This window comes from Ascaphus truei, chromosome 16 (assembly GCF_040206685.1).
Source record: "Ascaphus truei isolate aAscTru1 chromosome 16, aAscTru1.hap1, whole genome shotgun sequence".
Taxonomy (NCBI): domain Eukaryota; kingdom Metazoa; phylum Chordata; class Amphibia; order Anura; family Ascaphidae; genus Ascaphus; species Ascaphus truei.
Window position 1 is genome coordinate 45,089,526 of NC_134498.1, and position 27,885 is coordinate 45,117,410.

At 45.9% G+C, this 27,885-nt stretch overlaps 1 protein-coding gene across 5 annotated transcripts in view; it reads right to left on the reverse strand.

Moving 5' to 3' along the window:
* TENM1 (teneurin transmembrane protein 1) overlaps window positions 1–27,885 on the reverse strand; it is a 318,544-nt gene that overhangs the window by 99,639 nt on the left and 191,020 nt on the right. For all 5 annotated transcript variants that reach the window (XM_075573424.1, XM_075573422.1, XM_075573423.1 and 2 more), the window contains 4 exons: window positions 24,474–24,668; window positions 23,577–23,777; window positions 2,479–2,664; window positions 454–477 (listed from right to left, as the gene is read on the reverse strand). In XM_075573424.1, the coding sequence (XP_075429539.1) occupies window positions 454–477; window positions 2,479–2,664; window positions 23,577–23,777; window positions 24,474–24,668 (606 nt within the window). The remainder of the gene's footprint in view (window positions 1–453; window positions 478–2,478; window positions 2,665–23,576; window positions 23,778–24,473; window positions 24,669–27,885) is intronic.

Here is a 27,885-nt window from a genome sequence, read left to right on the forward strand (position 1 = left end):
ATTGTTTTTTAATTTAAATGCTACAAGCATTTTCTCATAGTACAGAACTGATTTATTAAAACACACACACACACACACACACACACACACACACACACACACACACACACACACACACACACACACACACACACACACACACACACACACACACACACACACACAAACACACACACACACACACACACACACACACACACACACGATATTGCTTGAACTGCAGCTTTAAAATATACATTCTGGAGGCTTCATACATTGTCTCTCGGACACTTTGGCAAGCATTGTAGCGTGAAAGTCCTCTGAAGCTAAAGTCTTAAAGTCGGGGAAAGGACCTCAGCACTGTAACATATTTTTCTTTAGGGTCTTTAACTGGACAGAAACTCCTCCACAAAAATCCATCAATCCCTCCAACATTTTAGTAGTATTGTTTTTTTTTCTCTTCTGAAAACATACCTCTTACGGCGTCCAAGTAGTGCGCTACAAGAGAAAAAGAGAAAACTGGATGATATACTGTAAATGTCAAGGGATTTATTGCTTCCGTGTATGAGGTTTTTTTTGGACATATGATAGACCTGATGTATGTTCCAAGAATCAACATGTTGGGACGTCATATTATATTATAGATCTCAAGGGTGACCAACAGGTCCGGTTTTAAAGATATCCCTGATGGCAACTCCTGTCCTCAAGGGCCACCAACAGGTGAGGTTTCCAGGATATCCCTGCTTCAGCACAGGTGATGCAATCAGTGGCTCAGCCGAAGACTGAGCCACTAATTGAGCCATCTGTGCAGAAGCAGAGATATTCGTAAACCCTTATCTGTTGGTAGCTCTTGATGGCTGGAGTTGGCCAGAATCAACATGTTGGGACATTGAAATGAAAGAGATCTATGGGCCAGATTTTCTAAGCGCCGTTAGCTTATATAATATGACGTTAACCCTGGGGTGGCAAATCCAGTCCTCAAGGGTGACCAACAGGTCCGGTTTTACAGATATCCCTGCACAGGTGGCTAAATCTGTGGCTCAGTCAAATGCTGAGCCAGCTGTGCTGAGGCAGGGATATCCTTAAAATCTGACCTGGGTTTCCCTTGAAGACTGGAGTTGGCCAATGACGGAGCCACCTGTGCAGAAGCAGGGATATCCTAAAAACGTGGCTTGTTGGTGGCCCTTGAGGACAGTTGGCTGCCCCTGTATTATGCAGACATCACTCCCACTGGCAGCGATTTCAGTAATGTTTAATCGGAACTGGTGTATGAAAACGATGTTGGTGTTAAAACGTCGGTAGCCCCCTCCCCATTAACACATACAGTAGCTAACAAATGCTTTGTTACCTACATGTGAATGTCTTCTTACAAACATGAACAAGGGCCTATTGTCAACCTGTCTCTTAGGGGTGGATTCTACATCCTCGCATTCGAGGCCTATAATTAGGAAGAGTTAGGGACACGCATATTATAATAGGACGTAGCACAATCTGTCCGGGTTATTTATCAAAGACTCCCAGGTGAAAAACTAGGGGGGAAAACGACTTAAGTTTTAGCAAAGAAAAAAATCCCACGATTTCAATAGAATGATTTTTCTATGTTAAATCTACTGCTATTTGTGCATCAGTTTTACTTTGATAAATACCCCATATAACCCTCCCTACTCCCCCCCCCCTCTCTGGCCCAAATTCAACATGCATTGAAGTTGTCGCCTGAATGCTGGAAAATATTCTACTACCATTTATTTCCTTCATCTATTCCCTCCCTCCAGCCCCCCCCCCCCCTCTCTCTGGTTCCTCTGTCTGTGCCCTAGATATTTCCCCTCAATTGTTAAGAAATGGGCTGATAGGGCGGACCCAGGTTAAAATGGACATGAAAAAAAAGGAGACACTGTGTGCTCATTTACATGTCATTTCCCAGAATCCCTGGCTGCAGTGGAAGCATTGCATGCTAAGGCCACGGTCCCCAGTCAGCACCGTAGCACGCGCGCCCCAGCTGGGGGGGCGGTGGGTGCACAGCGCTTCTCCGCGATCTCTGGAGAGAGGCAGAGAATGTGATGGGAGTGGGCGTGGCGGGGAGTTTGCAGGGGTGTGGCCATGACCTCACACGGCTGGTTCACCCTCATTGGCTGAACTGCCCGGGGAGTGGGAGGGCGGGGGCGTGGCCACACCTCCGTCGCAAGTTGCAAATACAATTTTTTGGTATTTGCAAAAACTTGCAGTAGAGTGCGGCTGCACCTTCCGCGACAAGGTAATTATTGGTAATTGGACTGATTGGGGGGCGGTGCTTGTACGCACAGTGCACTGGGATCGCAGCCTAAGAGATAATGGGGAAAGGCAGGGTTGAAGACCTGAGCCATGTGAATGTGCTCACGAGTCATATTTTTATTTACTAAGAAATGGATACAATGTGATATGTAGGTTGGAATCTGTAAGTGCAAATGGACCAGTGCACTTCTTTTTTTTTTTTTTTTTAAATGTTAATGGATACACACTCACCGATAGTGCACTGTTCTCCTTCCCATCCTGGGCTGCATTCACACTTCCCATCTTTGCACTGGCCGTGTTCAGCGCAGTTGGGGTGACACGCGCGCTCATCACAGCCGGCTCCTCCCCATCCATCTGCGCACTGACATACTCCTCCTGAGCACACACCGTGACCTCCGCAGCTCACCGCACACAGCTCTAGGAGAGCCACAATGAAGGCCAGCATTATTATGTCAAAAGACTTTAATTACCGCAGTGGAAGTGTACTTAAAACTATGCAAATAACAATTAAAATTAGCACGGTATAACAAAGCAAGGCAGCCTTGCAGAAGCCAATTCAATTACCATTAACACTTCTATTGTAACCTTTTTCTTCTTTACAAAAAGAAATTGTAATGCAAATTTTCACTTAGTGGAGACTGGGGTGTGTGTGAGAGACTATTCCACTGATAATATTAACACAGTTATTGCCAGCAATGTACTACACTATGGCAACTCCTGTCCTCAAGGGCCACCAACAGGTGAGGTTTCCAGGACATCCCTGCTTCAGCACAGGTGGCTCAGTCTTCGACTGCGCCACTGATTGAGCCACCTGTGCTGAAGCAGGGATATCCGTAAACCCTGATCTGTTGGTAGCTCTTGATTGCTGGAGTTGGCCAGTCATTGCCTGATTGAGCCACCTGTGCTGAAGCAGGGATATCCATAAACCCTGATCTGTTTGGTGGCCCTTGAGGACTGGAGTTGGCCACCCATGCACTATGGTAAGGCTCAAACACATAGGATTATATGAAATGTACACATGCGACTCCTACCATAGCCATTGTTGTATTACATGTTGTGATATATTGTCACATACCGAAACACAATTATCATTGAACCCTATTAAACGTGCCATCCCAGTTCTCCAAGGATTTATTTTCCTACTCTCTAATGGAGACCACCTCCGGGGATAAACCAACATGGCAGCTAGTGTCATCACCTGTGCTTATTAGCTGAATTTGTTCAAAGGTGGCCAAAAGTATTTGGCGACCACGATGGGGCTTTGTTTTCTGAATAATCAGCAACTCTTTAATATAAAATATAAAAATGTCTGTATTGTTGAGAGAGCCGGTTACCCGGGCACACGATACCAGTATGGTAAATACAATTAGGGAAAAAAGTTAATAAATAAGACAAAAAAAGAGGAACAAAAATTTACCGTAATCATGCTAACCTTCACCTGATAATGTGAAAAGATGGATTTATCCGTTGAGTAGATAACCTATCTACTCAACGGATAAATCCATCTTTTCACATTATTCCTAGATTTCTGCACACTTCCCACCACGGTGGGTCAGTTCTACCTTTACGGTTTCCATCTTGCAGTGTGTGTGGTTTACATGTGTATGACATCAATATATTCATTAGTGTGTCCCTTAGATCTTTTTGGTATATTTTGTGACCGACCGGTCTTGCTGATCCAGGGAACTAGTTTCCCTGGGATCTCACCTGACACTCTCCTTGCATTAGCCTGATATTTGTGTATAGGCTTAGACTTTTTGTATGGGCCATATGTTATATGTAGTCACTTTGTCTATTTCAGGGTCCTGCTTTGTGTTTTTATTATGTTTTAGTTTGTTACAATTGAGGACTTTAAAGTATAATATTTTGGGGATTTTTTGAGTGCTCACTTTTTTTTTTATAACTTGTATTTTATTAAAAGTGCTCAATTTTGAGACTTCTTGTGTCTTTTTTGTATTCTATCTATCTCTGTCTCAGAGCACCGACCTGTTTTTCTCTATTGTAGAGTTTATATTATGGTCTTATAAATACCCTAGTTATTATTAGGTGTGTATGCGGATTCTGTCTGTTTGTGTATATATATATCTACTATATATTTGTGAAATCACTGTATGTCTGCGTCCCAAGGGTCAATCGCATTGGACCTTGGGCCTGTCACTCCTGCTCAGGCCATGCCCGCCCCCGCACACCTCTCATTGGCCTACGTCCAACACCAATGCCACACTGTCCCACCCCTCACTGACTCTCATTGGCCTGCGTCCAATGCCCGCCCCCGCACACCTCTCATTGGCCTGCGTCCCACCCCTCACTGACTCTCATTGGCCTGCGTCCAATGCCCGCCCCCGCACACCTCTCATTGGCCTGCGTCCCACCCCTCACTGACTCTCATTGGCCTGCGTCCAATGCCCGCCCCCGCACACCTCTCATTGGCCTGCGTCCAACACCAATGCCCTAATACTTCCACACTGTCCCACCCCTCACTGAGTTTTGGGAACGCTGGGGCCACGCTTCACAGCTATCAAAACCTTCACGTCTGCTACCACAGACTGCCGAATCAGGTACAGCAGTGTTTCCCAAACTGTGCGCCGCGGCTAGAGGGGCGCCGCGATCAGGGCCGCCAGCAGCGGGAAACAAGGGCTGCTAGCTCATTTAAAAAAAAAAAAAAAACCTCTGAGGGGAAGCAGAGGAGCGGTCACGTGACCGCTCCCATCCAATGGGGCTGCAGCCTGCCCGGCATTGCAACTGCAGAGCCACCAGACAGCACCAAGGTGTGTGTGTGTGTGTGTGTGTGTGTGTGTGTGTGTGTGTGTGTGTGTGTGTGTGTGTGTGTGTGTTTGTGTGTGTGTGTGTGTGAGAAAAACGGGCTGTTGTGTGTGTGTGTGTGTGTGTGTGTGTGTGTGTGAAAAACGGGCTGCAGGGTGTGTGTGTGTGTGTGTGTGTGTGTGTGTGTGTGTGTGTGTGTGTGTGTGTGTGTGTGTGTGTGTGTGAAAAACGGGCTGCAGGGTGTGTGTGTGTGTGTGTGTATATATGTGTGGTGTGTGTGTGTATATATGTGTGGTGTGTGTGTGTGTGTGTATATATGTGTGTGTATGTGTGGTGTGTATATATATATATATATATATATATATCACACATACATATATATATATGTGTGTGTGTGTGTGTGTGTGTATATATGTATGTGTGGTGTATATGGATGTGTGTGATGTGTGTGTGGTGTGTGCGTGTGAATATATTTATCAAAGTTGCACAATGTTAATAAATAATTTATTCTCACATGTCTTTTTTTTTTTCATTTTTAAATATTATATAATACACACACACACACACACACACACACACACACACACACACACACACACACACACACACACACACACACACACACACACACACACACACACACACACACACACACACACACACACACACACACACACAGCTACCAAGTGACAGAGTTGCTGTCTCCTCTGCCAGGACAGCGAAAAGCTCCTGGTAGAGCGAGCAGCAGCACCTAAGCGCTTACTATGTCCCAGGCCAGAGGAACTATAGCAGCGCTGATTACAGATGCAGGGGCTTTGTGCATCTGTTCAGCCCGGCTCAGCGACGCTGAGAGAGGGAGGCCCGGCGCGCACGCTGGAGGAGCAGCACCGGGAGACTGAGAGAGAGAGTGAGGTCAGAGAGAGAGTGATGTCAGAGAGAGAGAGAGAGTGATGTCAGAGAGAGAGAGAGAGAGAGTGAGGTCAGAGAGAGAGAGAGTGAGGTCAGAGAGAGAGAGAGTGAGGTCAGAGAGAGAGAGAGTGAGGTCAGAGAGAGAGAGTGAGGTCAGAGAGAGAGAGAGAGAGGTCAGAGAGAGAGAGAGAGAGGTCAGAGAGAGAGAGTGAGGTCAGAGAGAGAGAGAGAGAGAGAGTGAGGTCAGAGAGAGAGTGAGGTCAGAGAGAGAGAGTGAGGTCAGAGAGAGAGAGAGAGGGAGGTCAGAGAGAGTGAGGTCAGAGAGTGAGAGAGAGTGAGAGAGAGAGTGAGGTCAGAGAGAGAGAGTGAGGTCAGAGAGAGTGAGAGTGTGTGAGAGAGACACCAACTGCGCACTGCAACTGTTAGGTATGTATATACACCTTTGTTTTTACTTTGGGCGCCGCGTAAAAATCCTGATCGCCTTGGGGAGCCCTGAAAAAATTCTGATTGCCTTGGGGAGCCTTGAACCGAAAAAGTTTGGGAACCACTGAGGTACAGAATCTACACACAACGCACAAACACAGCACACACACACATTCACACAACACCAAACACTGCAGACTGCCTCTTCAAACCCCCCCTCCCCTCCATGCCACACATCTCCCTCCCGCAACCGGACCGCGAGGCCGCGGCCTCCACTCACACACCATGGCAACGATGTCCCTCCCCCTATCCCGCTACCTCACACAGTGTAGCTCCCGCGAACCGCACAGCACGCCACATCTCCTGCACCTCACACAGCTCCCTACCGCAACCGGACCGCCAGGCCCCCTACCCCGCTACACCATGCCACCAATGTCCCTCCCCCTATCCCGCTACCTCACACAGTGTAGCTCCCGCGGACCGCACAGCACGCCTCACATCTCCTGCACCTCACACATCTCCCTCCGCAACCGGACCGCGAGGCCCCCTACCCCGCTACACCATGCCACCAATGTCCCTCCCCCTATCCCGCTACCTCACACAGTGTAGCTCCCGCGAACCGCACAGCACGCCTCACATCTCCTGCATCTCACACATCTCCCTACCGCAACCGGACCGCGAGGCCCCCTACCCCATGCCACCAATGTCCCTCCCCCTATCCCGCTACCTCACACAGTGTAGCTCCCGCGGACCGCACAGCACGCCTCACATCTCCTGCACCTCACACATCTCCCTCCGCAACCGGACCGCGAGGCCCCCTAACCCGCTACACCATGCCACCAATGTCCCTCCCCCTATCCCGCTACCTCACACAGTGTAGCTCCCGCGGACCGCACAGCACGCCTCACATCTCCTGCACCTCACACATTTCCCTCCGCAACCGGACCGCGAGGCCCCCTACCCCGCTACACCATGCCACCAATGTCCCTCCCCCTATCCCGCTACCTCACACAGTGTAGCTCCCGCGAACCGCACAGCACGCCTCATCTCCTGCACCTCACACAGCTCCCTACCGCAACCAGACCGCGAGGCCCCCTACCCCGCTACACCATGCCACCAATGTCCCTCCCCCTATCCCGCTAGCTCACACAGTGTAGCTCCCGCGAACCGCACAGCACGCCTCACATCTCCTGCACCTCACACATCTCCCTACCGCAACCGGACCGCGAGGCCCCCTACCCCGCTACACCATGCCACCAATGTCCCTCCCCCTATCCCGCTACCTCACACAGTGTAGCTCCCGCGGACCGCACAGCACGCCTCACATCTCCTGCACCTCACACATCTTCCTCCGCAACCGGACCGCGAGGCCCCCTACCCCGCTACACCATGCCACCAATGTCCCTCCCCCTATCCCGCTACCTCACACAGTGTAGCTCCCGCGGACCGCACAGCACGCCTCACATCTCCTGCACCTCACACATCTCCCTCCGCAACCGGACCGCGAGGCCCCCTACCCCGCTACACCATGCCACCAATGTCCCTCCCCCTATCCCGCTACCTCACACAGTGTAGCTCCCGCGAACCGCACAGCACGCCTCATCTCCTGCACCTCACACAGCTCCCTACCGCAACCAGACCGCGAGGCCCCCTACCCCGCTACACCATGCCACCAATGTCCCTCCCCCTATCCCGCTAGCTCACACAGTGTAGCTCCCGCGAACCGCACAGCACGCCTCACATCTCCTGCACCTCACACATCTCCCTACCGCAACCGGACCGCGAGGCCCCCTACCCCGCTACACCATGCCACCAATGTCCCTCCCCCTATCCCGCTACCTCACACAGTGTAGCTCCCGCGGACCGCACAGCACGCCTCACATCTCCTGCACCTCACACATCTCCCTACCGCAACCGGACCGCGAGGCCGTGGCCTACACTCACACACCATGGCAACGATGTCCCTCCCCCTATCCCGCTACCTCACACAGTGTAGCTCCCGCGAACCGCACAGCACGCCACATCTCCTGCACCTCACACAGCTCCCTACCGCAACCGGACCGCGAGGCCGCGGCCTACACTCACACACCATGGCAACGATGTCCCTCCCCCTATCCCGCTACCTCACACAGTGTAGCTCCCGCGGACCGCACAGCACTCCTCATCTCCTGCACCTCACACAGCTCCCTACCGCAACCGGACCGCGAGGCCGCGGCCTACACTCACACACCATGCCACCAATGTTCCTCCCCCTATCCCGCTACCTCACACAGTGTATGACAACACCTACCACTGGAAATCAGATGTTCGTTGAAATAAAATATGTTTTCCTAACTATTTTACTGTCTGTATAATGTACACAACACTCACCCACACAAAACCCCCTCATACACACACACACACACACACGCAAACATCCTGTCATTCTATGCCACACACTACACTCAAAAACATGCCATTTTTAACATGTGTATGACCAACAACACGCACTCACACACGTCACACACACAACATGCCTCATACACACACACACGCCATCACACACCAGCAACACACACACATGCTCTCACACACACCACACACCATGCCACCGATGTCACTCCCACTATCCCGCTACCTCACACACTCTACCTCCCGCGGAACAACCAGCACGCCTGACATCTCCTGCACCTCACACATCTCCCTCCGCAACCGGACCGCGACGCCGCGGACTACAGTCAAACAGCATGCCACCAATGTACTCCCGCTACCACACACACTGTATGACAACACCTACCACTGAAACTCAGCTGTTCCTTACAATAAAAAATGTTTTCCTAACAATTTCACTGTCTGTATAATTTATTCTAAAACACTTCTCACACCACCACTCACACACAACACTCACCCACACAAAACCCCCTCATACACACACACACACACACGCAAACATCCTGTCATTCTATGCCACACATAACAACAAATCACACCTCACCTTCACCCTCATAATACACACACTACACTCAAAAACATGCAATTTACAACATGTCTATGACCAACAACACGCAGTCACACACACAACATGCGTCATACACACACACATGCCATCACACACGCCACATACACACATGCTCTCACACACACCACACACCATCACACACAACACACACACAAATACACAAACACATGCACACACATACGCACTCAGCAACGCCACACGCCCTCAACCACGCAACACACGTACTCACACACACACACCAACCTCCTCTGCTGATACAACACACAAAACAACACTTCAACATAACCTTAACTACCACACACAACACAACCACCACTAAACAAACACACACACCCAACCCACTGTTCCAATTACCTACCCTTCACCATACACACTACACTGAATACAATGCACATTTACACGTCTCACCACCCACTCCCATTGCACATCAACATCCCACCACACACAAACATATACAACAACACAACACCTCCGCTACTAACACACCTAGCACAATAAATCACCTCTTCCTTTCAATAACATATTTTACACAAAACATTACTATTTACACATCTGTCTAATTTATTGCACACAAACACTCAACTAACCAACACTGACACACACACTCACACACCACACACTCACTATCACATCACACACTCACTCATCCACACACACACCCCACACAATCAACAATCACACACAATAATTACATACACACACTATTCTGCCACACACACAGCCAACATTAACACAAAACAAAAACACACACAACATTTGAACACCTACACAAACGCACACCAAACACAAATAAATACCCCTCAATACTGTCACACTTTATCAATTTACAAACTTTTCACAGACCACAACCGGATGCCTTCAACACCTCGACGCTTCAACGCTGTGCCAAAACACACAATACAATCATTGGATCGAACTGCGCCTTGACACAACAACATCAGGAAGTATTGTAAACACAATCGCACTGAAACACTTCACTACCATCACACACAACACCTACCTCAACACACACCAACAACTTTTAACAACACATCACAACTTACACACACAACACCTCTACAACACCTACAATAACGCACATCACAACAACAACACCAAACACACATCTTCACAACACAAAACATGCCACCCAAAAAACACCTTCGCAAAACAAAACATACACACCCTGACAATGAACGTGACACGCACACACACACACACACAAATTATATGTACTGCACCACACAATGCACACACCCATTTCACACACATTGAAATCCACGCACACAATGCTAACAAACAACTCACAACGGAATACACAATAGGTCAACAACAAATCTAACATTACATCAAATACACTCCTCTCAACAATGGACATTCACATCTTTCAAGAAGCATTTCCAACAATAACATTTTCAAAAATAACTACCGTAACAACTAACATACACTTCAAACATTTGCCCTCAGATACATGTGCTTTCTACTACTGTTGATTTACAAACACAATTCTAACTAATATTACATAACATTGGCATCACATTACAACTTTCACATACAACATTTACACATACTTATTCACACTTCACATCCCGGGCAACGCCGGGTTTCTCAGCTAGTATATATATAAAAGAAAAAGATAAATGTAACACATTTTTTATCTCCGTTGTTAGCCTTAGGTGGCAACCCTGGGTCCGGTCCAGCCGCACTGCTGGTCCCAATAGGTTGGAGGGGGGGTGGTGGATGCAGGGCCGGTTCAACCATTATGCCCAATAGGCAGCCAAATTTGGGGGGGGGAGGGGGAATTTGGGGGGCAGAAGAATTGGGGGGCACACAATTTGGGGTGGGGGGAGGGGGGGAGGTGGGGGGGGGAAGGTGGGCGGGGGGGGGTGTAATATGGGGGGGTGGGGTGGCAGAATATGGGCGGTGTGGCAGAATTTGTGGGGGGAAGAATTTGGGGGGAAGTAGAATTGGGGGGCACACAATTCGGGGGGGGGGTGGAATATGGGGGGTGGCAGAATATGGGTGGTGTGGCAGAATTTGTGGGGGGGGGGGATTTGAGGGGCAGTAGAATTTGTGGGGGTTTTAAGGGGGGTGGTGACTTTTTTTATGGGCGGTGCAGCAGAATGTGGGGGGGGGAAGCAGCTGGTTTGCTTAGTGGGAGAGAGCAGAGCTGTTGCTAGGGAGCTGGGCAGTTTCTTCCATCCTGATTGGTTGCTGGTGGGTAATGATGCAACCAATCAGGAGGAGGTGTCAGAAGCCTGGGGGCGGGGCTGAGCATGGATCAGAGAGGCAGCCTGTGTGTGTGTCTCTGTCCTGTATGTGTGTGTGTGTCTCTGTCCTTTGTGTGTGACCTGTGTCTGTGACCTGTGTGTGTCTGTCTGTCTGTCCTGTGTGTGTGTCTTTGTCCTGTGTGTGTGTGTGTGTGTGCCTGTGTCCTGTGTGTGTGTGTCTGTGTCCTGTGTGTGTGTGTGTGTGTGGGTGCCTGTGTCCTGCTCTGTCCTGTGTGTGTGTGTGTGTGTGTGTGTGTCCTGCTCTGTCCTGTGTATGTGTGTGTCTGTCCTGCTCTGTCCTCTGTGTCTGTGTGTGTTGTGTGTGTCTGTGTCCTGTGTGTGTGTGAGTTCTGCTCTGTCCTGTGTGTGTGTGTCCTGCTGTGTGTGTGTGTCTGTGTCCTGCTCTGCTGTGTGTGTCTGTGCCCTGTTCTGCTGTGTGTGTGTGTGTGTGTGTGTGTGTCTGTGTCCTGCTCTGCTGTGCGTGTGTCCTGCTCTGTTGTGTGTGTGTGTGTCCTGCTCTGCTCTGTGTATGAGTGTCCTGCTCTGTTTTGTGTGTGTGTCTGTGTCCTGCTCTGCTGTGTGTGTGTCCTTCTCTGCTGTGTGTCTATCCTGCTCTACGGTGTCTGTGTCCTGCTCTGCTGTGTGTGTCTTGCTCTGCTGTGTGTCTTGCTCTGCTGTGTGTCCTGCTCTGCTGTGTGTGTCCATGTGTCCTACTGTGCTGTGTGTCTGTGTGTGTCCTGCCCTGTTCTGTGTGTGTCTATGTGTGTGTCCTGCTCTGCTGTGTCTGTGTGTGTGTAGTGCTCTGCTGTGAGTGTGTCTGTTTTCTGTTGCTGTCCTGTGTGTTCTGTTTTGTTTGTGTCAGGGGGAGAGAGAATGACAGAGAGGGGGGGGGGCGGGCCAGCCAGCTCCGATAAAAACCGGGACAGTGGCCAGAAACGTCAGGACCCGGGACAAACGGCTAAAAAACAGGACTTTCCCGGCTAAACCAGAATGTCTGGTCACTTTACCATTTTCTCACTCATGACGCAACTAAACATTTTAATGAATAAATTCATCTTATATTGCCTCGCTAGGAACCTCCTTCTAGTTGGTATTCCCCATTATTTGACTGTCCTTAGTCCAATCCATCCAAAATGCTGCTGCGAGACTACTCTTCCTCACTCACCACTCTTCATCTGCTGCTCCACTATGCAAATCCCTACACTGGCTTCCCATATCCACTAGAGCCAAATAAACAATCCTAACTTTGACATACAAAGCCCTCAATGATGCTGCCCTCAGTCCTCTTCTCCAAATACCCCTCTACGCCACCCCTCTGTTCTGGCCATGACCTACGGCTCTCCTCCTTCCTTCTAACCTCCTCTCATTCCCACCTGCAAGATCTCTCCCATGCTGCCCCCTTTCTCTGAAATTCCATACCATGCACCATCAAACCCTCCCCCAGGTTTCAGACTGTTAAAGCCGCTCTGAAAACTCTACTGTTCCCCCCCTGCAGAATAGGTTATGCAATGCATGATAATAATAATAATAATACGCACGTCAGTATTGCAGTATACAATGCATTGCCAGCATCTCCAGCCATGATGGAGTTACAACTTTAATCTAAAATTCCCATCAATAACAATCTCATTACAGTATGTTCAGACAAAAAGAAAGGAAATGAAAACAAACTGTTAGCAGCTGGGCAATTTACAACTCCCGAAACAGTGTAATTTCTCATTTGATCCAGCAGACTCGTGAATGCTTCTATTCAATGTTACTTCCTTGTATTATTCATTTTCCGGACTTGAAGAACACACACTGACCGCAATGGATGCACGCAACACATTTCTGCATTGAGCAGAGGTGGCCAACTCCAGTTCTAAAGAGCTAAAAACAGGTCAGGTTTTCTGGATATCCCTGCCTCTAAGACTGAGCCACTGATTGAGCTACCTGTGCCGAAGCAGGGATATCCAGAAAACCCGACCTCGTGGTATCTCTTGAGGACTGGAGCTGGCTACCCCTGGCATAGAGGCTATTTCTGCATTGGGGAAGAGACTGATTGAGCAAAGGGACACAAATCCTTCCAAGCTTTTCATTCCACATTTCACCTGCGATAACTTTCATCCACCAAACACTTGTCAACTTCTAATTTTCTTTGTATCTGCCCATAAAATGTTTTGGTTCATTTCCTCGGGGCCTTTTAGCTCTTTTAAACAAGCTGCAGACTTAAGACGATAAAGTGGCCATGAGAGTAACATTGTACTTACTGCGGTCTTACTTAAATGAAACTGCAAGTTTACAGCTCGGGGAGGCATTCATCCTATTGTTGCCATAGGGACCAGTAGCAATAATCAAAGTTATAGGCCCCTCCAGCAGAGGAACAGTTAAATGTTGCAATATCTCATTTACTCAGTGGACCCGCTTTTAAATTGAGCGCGCGGGTTGTCATGGATTGGTGGTAAAACAAGTGAATTTAGTTAAATCGCAAAGGTTTATTTTAATACGGCTGCCTGATTGCAACACTTTGCTGTAATCCCAAACTCTCCCTCAATTCCATCGGGTCTTCTGGAAATGAAAACACATTTTCAACCTCCTATTATTCACATCTTTTTTTTTTTTCATGCAGTTCGTAGGAAAAAGAGCAGGCAGTGAGAAAATGGAAATGCCAAAGAAAGAGATAGCACTGTAGTAATCAATGGTCCCAATTGAGTATGTACTGTATGTATGTATGTATAGTTCCATAGGGCCTTTGGCTCAAACTGGAGAAGTTAGAAGAGAAGGATGGGATGGACAGACAAGACGCTGGGAGGACTCAATAAGGAGTCTACAAGGGTGAAGTGGTGTGGTGACAGAGGTGGAACTAGGGTAGACCACGAGAAATCACGTCCCCGGTCGAGAGTGCTACCAACAGGCTTCACTGCATCTTTGTAACACTGTAAGCTTTAAAGATTTGATCAGATGTGAGTGGAGTACTTGCTACTGATCTCTATGGTTATTAAAAAGATAAGACGCTATTTTCCTGCATCTCTCTGTCACGCGAGGTATCCAGCCACGGGCGCAGTGGAGAACGTTGGAAGAACGCAAAGGCAATACATAAAGGAACACAACCAAGTATCCAATTTGTGAATGGATTAACACTGGTTTCCCCCCAAAACAATATACCTCTTAAAATAATATTACACTATATATATAAAAAGAAAATCGGGACAGGCACTCCAAAGTATATCAGGTGAAATATATTCTCTATGTGTTGGCTCCCAACGGAGCCTTTGCAGATACAGTATTTTAGGATGGTTCCTGAAAATGAAATATCAGAGTCACCAGATGACTTCACATTTCAGTCAGCCTGCAGCACATCTGGCTATGGGAAAAGCCCAACGCGTTCGGAAGTGAAACCTCTGGCGGCCATCTTTTTCTATCTCAGGTAAACTCTACCTCTGGTGGGTAGTCTGGGTAGTCTGGACTAGAGATGGGCGAATCCGTGACAATCTGTTTCCAGAATTTACTTGCATTTCCCCCCCCCCACCACCAATGCGTTTTGCGGTGTAAAATCCGGGGACGGATTTGGTTGGTTTTAATCCGTGCGGATTCCTCAAAAAACACCAATGTAAACAATCCAGTGACTGATTTGTACAATCCAATCCGCAGCTTCAGTAATCCCTTGACGGATTGCGGAATTCGCGGATTGAATTCTGCAAATCCGTCCAAGGGTTGCAGAATCCGCAGAGTGTATTGGTAATAGTAATAATAATAATAATAAAATCCGCAAAACGCGAATCACCCTTCTTTAAGATTGATCCGCAGACCAAAGGAACAGGCGGATCCCCTACGTTTCCAAATCCGACCCCAAAATTGTCCCACCTCCAGTCTGGACTGGACTTTAATGAAGAATGTCTGTGCTCTGCAGTGTCTGATATCAATCCAAGTTTCTTTCCTCCTCTTCTTGGAGTACACAAGCATTTCCTGTTATATTTACGTTGATACAGCTCCTCAAAGGCGCAATCCCATCTACGCTACTCTACGTCTGGTGTATTTTTTAAAAATAATTTTATAAATGGTCAAACCACCCTGCTATGTTTTATTAAACATGAACCCAGCCCGGTGATACAAGAATATGGCTGCAGGTTACACCAATGCTGCGATGTTGAAACACATTGGCGACTAAAAACCAATTACTTTTAATGATGGCATGAGTAAGAAGGCGCCTTGTGCTGACGCTTCTAAATTCAGGAGACCCTCTGCGTTCCATCACAATATTTATGTCGTGACAGGATAATATGTGAATATACTCCAGAAGATTATTTTTTAGAAAACACCAGTGGTGGTCTCCATTGACTATGTAAAATAAAAACATCCTTAAAGCAGCACTCCATGGTGCCGTTTTTGTTTTAAACGTTCCCCCCCTTTAATATGTGCGTTAATACAATCCACACAATGATAAGTAATTGGCTAAGATGCCGATCGATCCGTTCTTCTGTGATCGATCGGCGAAGATTCGGCTCGGGGGCTCAGTAAATGGCTGTCAGTGCAGCAGAAGAGGACCAAAGATGCAAAGTTCTGTGGGGAAGATCATGTGACCAGGCAGTCACTAGATACAATTGGCGCACTGCCAGAGAGAGGGCAGGGCTCAAAAAGGGGTGTGTCGGAGCCTGTTTCAGAAGAGGAAGGGGATGTGACTTTGTAAATGGTTGCTAAAGAAACAAAAATTGCTTGTTACGTTGTAATACATAAAAAATGTAATTCAGAGTTATTTTAAAAAAATGCTACAAGTATTTTCTCATCGTACAGAACTGATTTATTAAAAAAAACAACAACAAAAAAAAAACAACAACAAAAAAAAAACACATGTAGGATATTGCTTGGTCTGCAGCTTTAATGGATGCGATGTAATATTTTCCTACATTTTGAAGTTACTTGAAAAAAAAATGGTGAATGGAGCCTGTCTGCAGGGTAATACTGAATGCAAGGAATCTGTGATTTCCAGGGCCCCTGGTGGAGGGAATGAATAAAAATGACTTGCAAAGAGTCGTACCTGACTCCAAATGAGTTAGCTGTGATAGGCGTAATATTCCAATTTGTGTTGATTCCTCTGTGGTTCAAAACTCAATTTTCACTGTGCAAAAGCCCAATCAATACAACTTTACAAGACTGGGCCAGGTGATGGTAAACACGAGGACATATATTTCATTTCATAGGGCAAAGCCATGGAAATTGATGTTACATAAAAGGATTACTCATTGTCCTTTGGGTATAGGCTTTGTTTACTTGCTCCTAATAGAAGTGTAAAGCAAAAATATGCTCGTGCTATAGCTGAAACTCAAGGTTTTTATACAGCAAAGCCATCTTTTGTAAACTTGGAGATGATGTAACTCGACAGGTTACTGAGGTATACTGGGACAAATGCAGCATAAATATATAGGGGGTGCTGAAGCAACAGGATATACTGTATACTGTACAGCCTTATTACTTTTGCAATTTCAAGTCTGTTATCTTTGCCGCACTAGCTGCAGATTTAGCTGTGCGCACATAAATCCTTTGCTGTCATAGGGACCAGCACTGCAAGGGTTAAAGCAGAAATGCAAATATTAAATAAAAACATAATTTCACAGTATATTACTGTAATCGGAGCGATGTCTATTTCTACAAATGCGAGATCAACACGCTGGATTTATAAGATCCACTTTTCTCATCTCAGATGGGTACAGCGGCTGGGGTCTGCAATTGCTTTTTCACTCGTGTATCCAAAACCGGCTGAAGATGCAAATACGTTCGGATGTATTGTTTAGGGAAGGGAAACGACAATGCTGTTTATACGGAATATAGATCGTGTTTAATCTGCGGTGCTATTCCATAAAACACCGTCCGGCGCCAGAAGACATATTACGGCCCATTCACTCAAATAAGCCACAAAGTGGCTTCTCCCATCATTAGGCATTTTGGGGAATAGCACTAGAGATGGGAGATTTTTTGGGGGGTGAATTTGGAACCGCGACGGATCGGTCGGTTCCTTTGGCCCGCGGATTTCAGCGGATCAATATCAAAAAGGGCGATCCGCGTTTTTTCGGATTTTAAAATTATTATTACCAACACAGTCCGTGGATTCCGCAACGCGTGGATGGATTTGTAGCATCCAATCCGTGGATTGCTGGGTCCACTGGTTGTATCCAATGGCGGATTTTGATGAATCCGCGCGGATTGCAATTGCCCAAATCCGTTTGCAGGTTTTACACTGCCAAAAGGATTTTGGGGGTCACATCAGCGAAAATCCGGGTAACGGATTTGGGCAGATTCGCTAAAAATCCCATTTTAGTACACATGGGCCTGTGTGTCAGATTGTGCCCACATTCTGCAACCATGTTCCTCACTCTTATTCCAGTCATTGGGGGACCATGTGACTAGGTTTTTGTGGCAACATTCAATTCATATGCAACTCACGGGGTTTCACCTGTGTGCAAGTTCGTTAGTAATTTCCAAAACCTGGTATTGTCGGTAATCCGATACGGAGAGGGTTGAGAAGAGCTACTCTATTTGTAAGGTTCATTTAAAATGGCTCCCAAGTAGAAAAATACATTCGTCCATAATGTGTGAGTGGGTATCTGCAATATTCCAGTCCTGCGCATATTGTATTTTTCCTAATTATTACTGGGCTTTTTTACTGATATAATTTTTGAGCCTAAATATACATATATAATTAAATGTCAGACAAGGTGTTACATGTGTTTTAATATATGGTAGTAAGCGGAATTTTTTTACTTTCTGGAGTGATCGCTAAAAATTGGTTGACTACGTAGGCGAAATGTTGCATTTACCTCTGTGTTTCCATGCTTAGTGACTAGTGTGGGTAAGGAGGGGGAGGGGAAGGAAAGAGAGAAACCTCTTGCATCAGCCTAAGAACAGTCATTGGGGTATGGTGCAATAAGGAATACATGTACGAAGGCTTAGGAAAAGAGGACAGAATCCCTACAGGTGTGCACTCTGTACTGTACGATGATATGGGAATTTGAGTAGGTATTGTCAGGAATCCACTCCTGGCTTTTCTCGTAGCCTTGCAGGGTGCTGTTGTTCTCACTAATTCCCTCTTTGCAATCAACAGCAGCTGTGTGGGCTATCACTGCAACCTAGCCTTGTACTCAGTCATTGGAGCAGTGCCCTCACACCCTCCTCCGGGGATTGGCCCGCTGGCCTTTAAATACTGCATTCCACCACAATGCTTCTCTGCCGAGCATAATCCTTCTCTGGACGTTACTGTCTCTGCCACAAGCCGCCTGGCTTGTCTCCTTATCTCCTGTACTAACCTCTCTAGTTCTCGTTAGTAGTTCCTGAGTATCCTGAGGCCTGCTGCTACTCTCCACGCAGAGGCCTGTTCCTGACTCCTGTGCTGAAGTGTTGGTTAGCCAGCACTGGTTCCTGGTTCCTGGTACCTGCTGCATTCTCCCCTAGCAGAGGTTACCATTCGTTTCCTGAGGCCTGCTGCTATTCTCCACGCAGAGGCCTGCTTTGGACTTCTGTGCTGAAGCGTTGGTTTTTCCCCGACGCTGCCTCTCGGTGTACTTCGGCTAGCCTGCTGTCTCCCCCTGCTGAGACCGGCGTCATGGGCCAAGACCAATCCTGGTGCAGAGGCCACTCCCGCTCTCACGCTCCTAAGCTGAAGCAGGGAACTCCTGACTACCTGTTCCGAACTCCTGCTTGAATAACGACGATGCTGCCTTCTCCAATCCTGACCATGCTATGTACGACTACGAACTGCGCACTCCGGATCAGTCTGCGCGGATTAAGGTCGGTGATTATATAACCCCAACTCAGCCCCGCGGTCTGGTCCGGGTTTGTGGCGAGCACAATCGTAACAGGTATCAAGTGATAACTTTCAACACACATGATTGAAACATAATATAGTGACATTAACAGATCTCTTTGGGGTACCACACTGCATTACTGTTGACAGGAACAAATATATTGCTCAATGGCATCCCTGCTACACTAACAGCTGTTTATTTAGTGGACCCCTTATGGACCTTTTCACAGAGCAGTTTTTAATGCTACCACTTGATTAGGAAGTTACCTACACTTCCAGTTGATAAGTTGCAACTTGAGACACCATCTATTTTGTATCAAGTGTATCTGACTGCTACAATCCTGTGTATCCATGGGACACGGCACGTGTCTGATACATAAAGTCGGTTTTAGCTAAACTTTGTATCAGGCATTTCTATCACTGCCTCACCAGACTGCTTGTTTACAGTACATTGGTCTCAAGACCTGGACCCCCCGGGTCTGCCAGTCAAAACCCCTTTTTGGCAGTTCCGTGTGTTCATACACATATGGGACAGCAGCCATCTATTTTAGTCTGACCGATTCTGGTTTTTGCAGTACCAAGATCAACGTTTTACATCACTGCGTATTCCGCCTGTGTACATAACCATCTGAGTTTCGGCAGAGTGTAGTTTCTCCCTGAGATATTTGTGCTATTGGTATGTTTTTGTCCTTGTCCTTATGATTGGCTACGTTCTACCTTCACCAATCATTATCTATTTTTAATTTGTCATGAATAAAAATATTTTATACCTACTCCAATTACATTTCATCACACAGTACAGAGTGGATACCTGTAGGGTTTCTGTCCTCTTCTCCTAAGCCTTTCCGCGCTTAGCGACTTAATAAATTATAAAACAATGGAGTACTGTGAACTGCTACATTACAGTGGCTTTACCCTTTGTTTGTTTTTTTACTAGGTGGGAAGCAGGGAGTCTTGGAAGCTCAGCTGTGTTGATATCCGCTCCAGGGACCCCCTGCTTCCTGAGATACCTACCTCTGAAGGGGATGGCGGTAGCAGCTCTGGCTGGACACAACACAAGTTCTCTATTTAAAGGTCCTACAGGCCAATAGAAAGTCGCGATGTCATCCCTTGCAGCTTCCTATTGGCCTGCGAGTAGCTGGACCTTTAAACAGCAGTGAGACTCCGGCATCACCTTCCGATGTAAATATCTCAGGGAGCAAGGGGCCCCGGGGCAGAAATGAACATGGTTCACCTCCTGGAGACCCCCTTCTTCCTACCTAGGGGGTGGCGGAATAACTGTTAAAGGCAAAGCTTCTTTACGCTTCTCTTTGGCTTGCAGAGCTGGTCTCTCCAGTGACCTGCCAAATAAAGATAGCAACGTCTCTCCCAATACTGTCGTTCAAAAGCCTCATTGCTACAACCCAGCAACCTTCAAAGAAGCCCAGATTTGATAAGAAAACATCTATTTCTGTTGCACTTTGTGTAGTTATGTCAAAAGAAAATAACAATGAGGAGATTTCTAGCTGAGAAATAAATGGGCGTTTTGCGCGGTTTTCTTGCACTGAATAGCATGTGAAACGGCCTTTTCACAATTGGTAGGGTATTTTTTTTTTTTTCGATTGAGTTGGATTTCAGAAACTTCTTTGTTCGTGAAAGATGAATTCCTTTATTTGGCAGCTGCAGGGAGAGCACAAGCTTTCTATTCAAGTGGGGTCTTTGTGTCGTAGCTTTTATGTTAGGATGTATTTAATCCGAATGAGAAATAAACAAAGAATGTAACTGTGTTTGTATGTCGGGGGCTACAAATGGCAGCAAAATTATTCATGTTACCGAAAGAACGATAACAAAAAATAATAATAGTCCTCTATGAAATATTCTGTTTAAATGGGAGTTAAAATACAAGTGAAAAGAAAATAGTTCATGAAATAGCACCACTAAATATTATTTTATTCAAAATTGTGAATATGAGCAGAAGGCAAAAAAAGAAGCTTGCCATTTTTTTCTTTATACAGTAGAACATTTTTTTAAAATCTTTTCTAATTTGAGCTGCACGTTGTGGAATTTACTAAGACCCTACAAGCTCAATACAAATCCAGGTTTCCCAGAATCAGATCTAGGGTAGATTCAGCAAATTCAGGGGCAATTAAAGCATCAAAATGTGAACAATCCTATACAGTTTTTTTTATCATCAGTTCTGTAGTATTAGATAATAAAAAAAAATAAACTCCTAATGCCAATTTTAATGATTTAAAAAAAAAAAATGTACTGAACATTCTTTGGTTGCTACAGCAACCATTTAGGAAGTCATATCCACTTCTTGTTTTGAAACAGGCTTTGGCACACCCCTTTTTGAGATGTCCTCTTTGACAACAAAGTATCACAAACAGATCTATTGCTATGTTCCAAACAGCAGACTGTTTTAGAACTTTCGTTATTTTTAGAAGTTTAAAAAAAAAAAAAAAAAAAAGACACGAACAGCGTTTTTTTTTTCTTTCTATCTTCAGTAACTGCATACAAATTTGAAAATGCAAAATAATGGTGTTTTCTGGGGCTAATTCGAACCTTTTGCAGCACTTCATCTGAGATCTGACTCCAAAAGACTGTTCATGGTCCCAAGGCTCAACAAAGTATCCGGCTGCTCCTCCTTCTCTTACCGTGCAACCCAAAACTGGAACTACCTACTGGACTCTCACATTCACCACCAGTTTAAGTTCTTTCAAAACTAAAGCTGTCTCACATTTGAATCTGCTCTGTAACTGTTACGTACGCCTATAATATAAATTATCTTTAACTGTGCATGCTATGTCTTGTATATAATGAATACCCTGTTCACTTATGTAAGTATGTATTTGTCATCTTAACTCTATGGCCAGGACATACTTGAAAACGATCAATGTATTACTTCCTGGTAAAACATTTTTATAAATAAAATAAATAATGGGTATTGTTTCTTTGCTGCTTTCAGGTGTTTAATATTTAAAATTGCATTCAGAATATTGTTTAGTGACTTTTGTTTTTTTTATTGAAGGTTATATAATACAGCAAAACAGAAAATGAAACGTTAAAACCTTATACTCTCATGTCTCACTAAATGATATAGATATAAATATACAGCTCAACCCCGTTAAACGCGATCCGTTACAACGCGAATCCGCTTATAAAGCGATGCAATCATGGCTCCCAATTTTCGTATTTATGAATACTTTACAACACGATTATTGGTATCTTAAATACTTTATTTTACAATGCATACAATTGTACATTATTTCTAACGCGATCCGCTTATAATGCGATGGGATTCTTTGGACCCCAAACACAGCGTTATAAGGGGGTTGAGCTGTATATACTTTCCAGCCCTTCGTTGAGACGCAGCCCCGAATGTGCCCTTGGCGATTGGATAGCTGTATTTGGGAAGCACCTAGGAGTTCTTCTACGCCGGCGGACAACCACGCATGTGACGATCGGGGAGCTGGGAGAGGTGATTGTGGGAGCGGAGAGTGGAGCGCTGGGAGAACACCAATACCTCAACCGCACCCAAAGAAGGCTCAGGGCGACCTCTAAACGCTCTAAAGGCTTTATACTCATCTACACTTGTGAGTGAAATGTATGAGTTTTTTTTACTTATTTTTATCAGTAAATGGTTTTACGCTATGTTCTCTTTTTCTCTTCTATTTCTCTTTCCCATATGTGCTGAGGATCTCTCCCTTAGTGTGCAGTAAGTGACGTCACCCCTGCAGAGAGGGTTTTTGACCCATTTAATATACCCCAGTTTTTTGCGCCCCGATTGACCACATTGGAGGCCATATAATAGGTCAGAAATAACTGCCGATATAACATGGAACACCTGCAGATATCGTTAAGCGCATCTTATACCTCGGGTGCGGACGTCGACCTTGTCCAGTTCAAGGACATCTGGTTGGGATGTCTTTTACAGGGAAAACAAAATGCTCTAAACAAATGTAGTGGTATATTAACTTCACAAATCGTACAACGTACTTCTGTGTTACATTTGAAGAAGAGACTTATGAAGTCTCAGAAGATGCCACAAAATAGGAATTCATTAAGATCTACAATTTTGAATCCAGAAAAAAATAAACCGTGGACATGCTCTGTGCAAATTCATTATTAGATGGAACACTGTATACATTGCTCTAGCCACTTCATGCGTTGACCTGATATAGAAACAGGGTTTTAAAATCAGTGCAAATGCAAAAAAATCTCTTTGTTTTACCTGTAGAACAATCTGCTCCTGTCCACCGTGGCTCACAGCTGCAGACTCCACTGTCCAAGAGGAAGGTTCCGTGGCTGGAGCACTGCTCCTGGCACAGGGCTAGAGGGGTCTCGCAGTTCACCCCTCCCCAGCCAGCAGAACAGTGGCACTCTCCTTGCACACACACACCGTGGCCAGAGCACATAGGGTCAAGGCAGTCCTCTACATAGGACACAAAAGAAAACACGGTATGACTATGGGGAATATTCTAGCACTGCGAGTTGTGCAAATGCGCTTGGAAAGAGCCCGTTACCCTGGGATTGGTTTGTTTTGCTATTCTGTAAGCCCTTCTCGCATGTCCAAACCGTGCGGAAAAGGCTTTTTTTTTAGAAGCGGTTTCATTCTAGCTGCACAAATCCAGGTGGAATGGCCAAAAATGGTGAAACTCGCATTTTTTGGGCGTCCAGCTGAATTCTGGTAGCTGGTTTTGCTGAGAGTGAGTAAAACCCATATCTCATCAAAACCTAATATCAGGCTCTGGATGGAGTTAGCGCCACCGCAGATCATTTCGCTTGGAAAGCAAGTACAATCCGTCCGATATGGCTGCTAAACAGTGCGGTTCATCACTTTTCGCAGGCGCTGTTTAAACGATGTGATTTGCAATACAGAATGTGGATTTCTGCCTACTTATGACCATGTGAAACCGTGCGGTTTCACATGGACAAAGTCACAGCTACTAAAAGACCTCGCTATGTCTTGTATGTATAGTTTTATTTAAATAGTGCAACACAGCACTTCTTTCTAAATAACGCAGTAAGAAACAGAAGAAATACAGACAATTGCGCTTCAGACCATTGGAAAAAAAAATCAGAAAATAACAAAACTTATAAGAGAGAAAGTAAGTGTCGGAAAACAAACCTTCTTCACATATTTCTCCCTTGTATCCTGGTACACAGATACAGATTCCCATAATGCAAGTCCCATGGCCAAAGCAGGTTGGGTCAATGCATTGCTCCTCCGGGACATCACACTCTGGACCTTTCCACCCGTTTCGACACACACAATGTCCCTTCTCGTATTCACCATTACCACTGCACAGCACGGGACACGAGTCTGAAAGGATAACATAGAAATGACATCTCAGAAACCTGCACAGTGTGTGTTTGTAATCCAAGACTTATGACTTATGCATCTTTATATCTGTATATATATAGTCAATATGACACCGTTGTTGCACAAAATCAGCAGACAGCACTCAGGTAGTTGAGGTATAAGAATATGTAATGCAGACGATACAAGGCACAATTATCGGACGTTCGGTGTGCATCACTTTGAGAAAGGTCCCGTTTGGGGACAGAACGTCGGAGAATTGTGCCTTGTATTTTCTGCATTACATATTCTTATACCTCAACTACCTGAGTGCTGTCTACTGATTTTGTGCAACAACGGAATCGTATTGTTTAATTTGATTCTTTATGGGACATGCACCTACCTATATACCTACCATTGGAAGTGCCGGCTGACACATTTATTATATACATATATATATATATATATATATATATATATATATATATATATATATATAAAATAGAAAGGTATACAGAGGCAGTCTCGATGTCAAAAGTAGGGTACCGGATAGATGATAAAAGGAACAAAGGGCACAACGGATTTAGAATATCCAAATTCATTTATTGAGCCAACACTATTGTGTTGGCTCAATAAATGAGTTTGGATATTCTAATTCCGTTGTGCCCTTTGTTCCTTTTATCATCTATCCAGGACTGATCACAGGCTTTCGTACAAACATTGGAGCACCGGTAACTGTATCTATTTTGTTTACAATTTAAGGAGTGCAGCATTTTCCCTATCTGTCTGGAAAAGTGGGGCACCAACACAAAAAATGAGAGAGTAAATCTTGGTGCAGAGTTGCTCACATAGAAGTCTACAATAGTATAATAGGGAAAAAGATGGCGGCACAAAAGTAATGTTTCCATCTTTTTCCCTCTTATAGATTTAAAGTGTAAGTATTCCTCACGTCGCATAGAATTGTTCTGCCCCTTGGAGCTTAGTATCTCATTTTAATGCCCCGAGGCACAGGGAAACAAAGTTACTTGTGAAAGGTCGCCAGGGGTCGGCACTGTGATTCCAACGGGTAGTGCCTCCCTTCTCTGCGTTTTATTTAAACATATTTGTATTGTCCATTGACCACAGAGATCATCAACCTAAGCCAGTGCTGCTTCGCTCCAGTCCCTAACAGGTCAGGTTTTAAGGATATCCCAGCTTCAGGGCCTGGGCCACTGATTGAGCCACCTGTGCTGAAGCAGGGATATCCTTAAAATCTGACCAGTTGGTTACCCTTGAGGACCGGAGTTGGCTAATGACTGAGCCAATGATTGAGCCCCCTGTGCTGAAGCAGGGATATCATGAAAACCTGACCTGTTGGTGGCTCTTGAGAACTGGATTTGCCCACCCCTGCCCTAGAGAGTTGCCTTGAACTGCAGCGCATTGCCATGCACAGCCCTGACACCGCAGCACATTGCCATGCACACCCCTGACACCGCAGCACATTGCCATGCACACCCTTGACACCGCAGCACATTGCCATGCACACCCCTGACCCCGCAGCACATTGCCATGCACACCCCTGACACCGCAGCACATTGCCATGCACACCCCTGACACCGCAGCACATTGCCATGCACACCCCTGACACCGCAGCACATTGCCATGCACACCCCTGACACCGCAGCACATTGCCATGCACACCCCTGACACCGCAGCACATTGCCATGCACACCCCTGACACCGCAGCACATTGCCATGCACACCCCCTGACACCGCAGCACATTGCCATGCACACCCGACACCGCAGCACATCGCCATACACACCCCTGACACCAAAGCACAACTAACTAAGCGATTGGTTAGTGCCATCATCCATCCTGAACTGCCCTGAGAGCTTAACACTCAGGGGCTAGAAATGGGTCGAGAGAAGGGGATACATTAGCTTAGCAATCATTTCTCATTCTAAATTGAAAATTCAATGGGTATAAGTAGAATAAATGCAGATCGTGTCAGTGGGAGTGGGAGTGGAGTGGGAGTGGAGAGGGAGTCACCCCTCACCCATCCCCCCTCCCCCGCTCCACCAGAATTGTCTGTATTTGATATAACAAGAATCTGGCATCAGATAATATTGTTAGAGGGTACGTGGTGCCAGTTTGTATCCTGGAACTTCCATCTGTGCCCATAGTTACTGCACACTGGAATATAGACTTTTTTTTCCAAGTTCAGGTAACCACAGCTTGTGTTCAGCCTGGGGGGCAAAGCCAGGATTAGTTTATTTACTAACCCTGAAACATTATTAACCTGCTGTCTGCCAAGAGAACATGTCCTCACCTGAGATGACATCCCAGCAATTAGAGTAATTAGTAGGATGTTTTTTTGATGCACATTCAGTGTGCTATTAACATAATTGATTTTGTTTTCTTACTGTACTGGCAGTTCTTTCCCGATCTCATAGAAGACAGCAATATATGGAGTTACTGGCGAAAAGTCCCATTTTCTTACGTTCTGAAATGCAGTATGCTGTGCTAAATGACTTTTTAATGTTGGTAAATAAATCAGACAATATTGATGCTCTAAATTGGATGGATTAACCTTTATCGTCACTAAGTACACTGAAAACTACTTAACTCCTTATAAATACAGCGCCAGCTGAATTGCGGTAAACCACAGGTTCTTTACAGGAAGAGGGAGTCCGTAAAAGAGGCTAAATGAATTGAGGAAGTCAATGGTAAAAAAAAATACTTTACATCTTCGAACATGAAACAGGTACTCACTCTGAATGCTACTCTGAGGGCCGTTCTATAGTGTGTGCGGCCGTGCGTGCGCGTGCCTGTGTGAACGCGCGTGCACGTGCCGTACGCTTTTTGTGTGTATGCTGTGAGCGAGTGAGGTACTGTATAAATGTGTATGTATGTGTATGTGTGTATGTGTGTATGTGTGTATGTGTGTATGTGTGTCCGTGTGTATGTGTGTGTATGTGTGTGTGTGTGTGTTAAATAAGTTTTGAAATACATAAATAAATACTTTAATAAATTGCGCGGCATCATTATAGAAATGCTGACTAACCTCAGCCAACTAAAACTGCAGTGTGCGCACGGCGTAGCAAGCGCGCGTACTATAGAACAGCCCGGCCGATGCTGCAAGAATCTTGTGAATTTCGGCGCTGACGCATCACGTGGTACGCGAGTCAGCCAATGGGGAGGAGGGGAGGGAAGGAGCTAGGTGGGAGGCGCCTTGGGCGGGGAGCAGGGAAGGAGCTGCG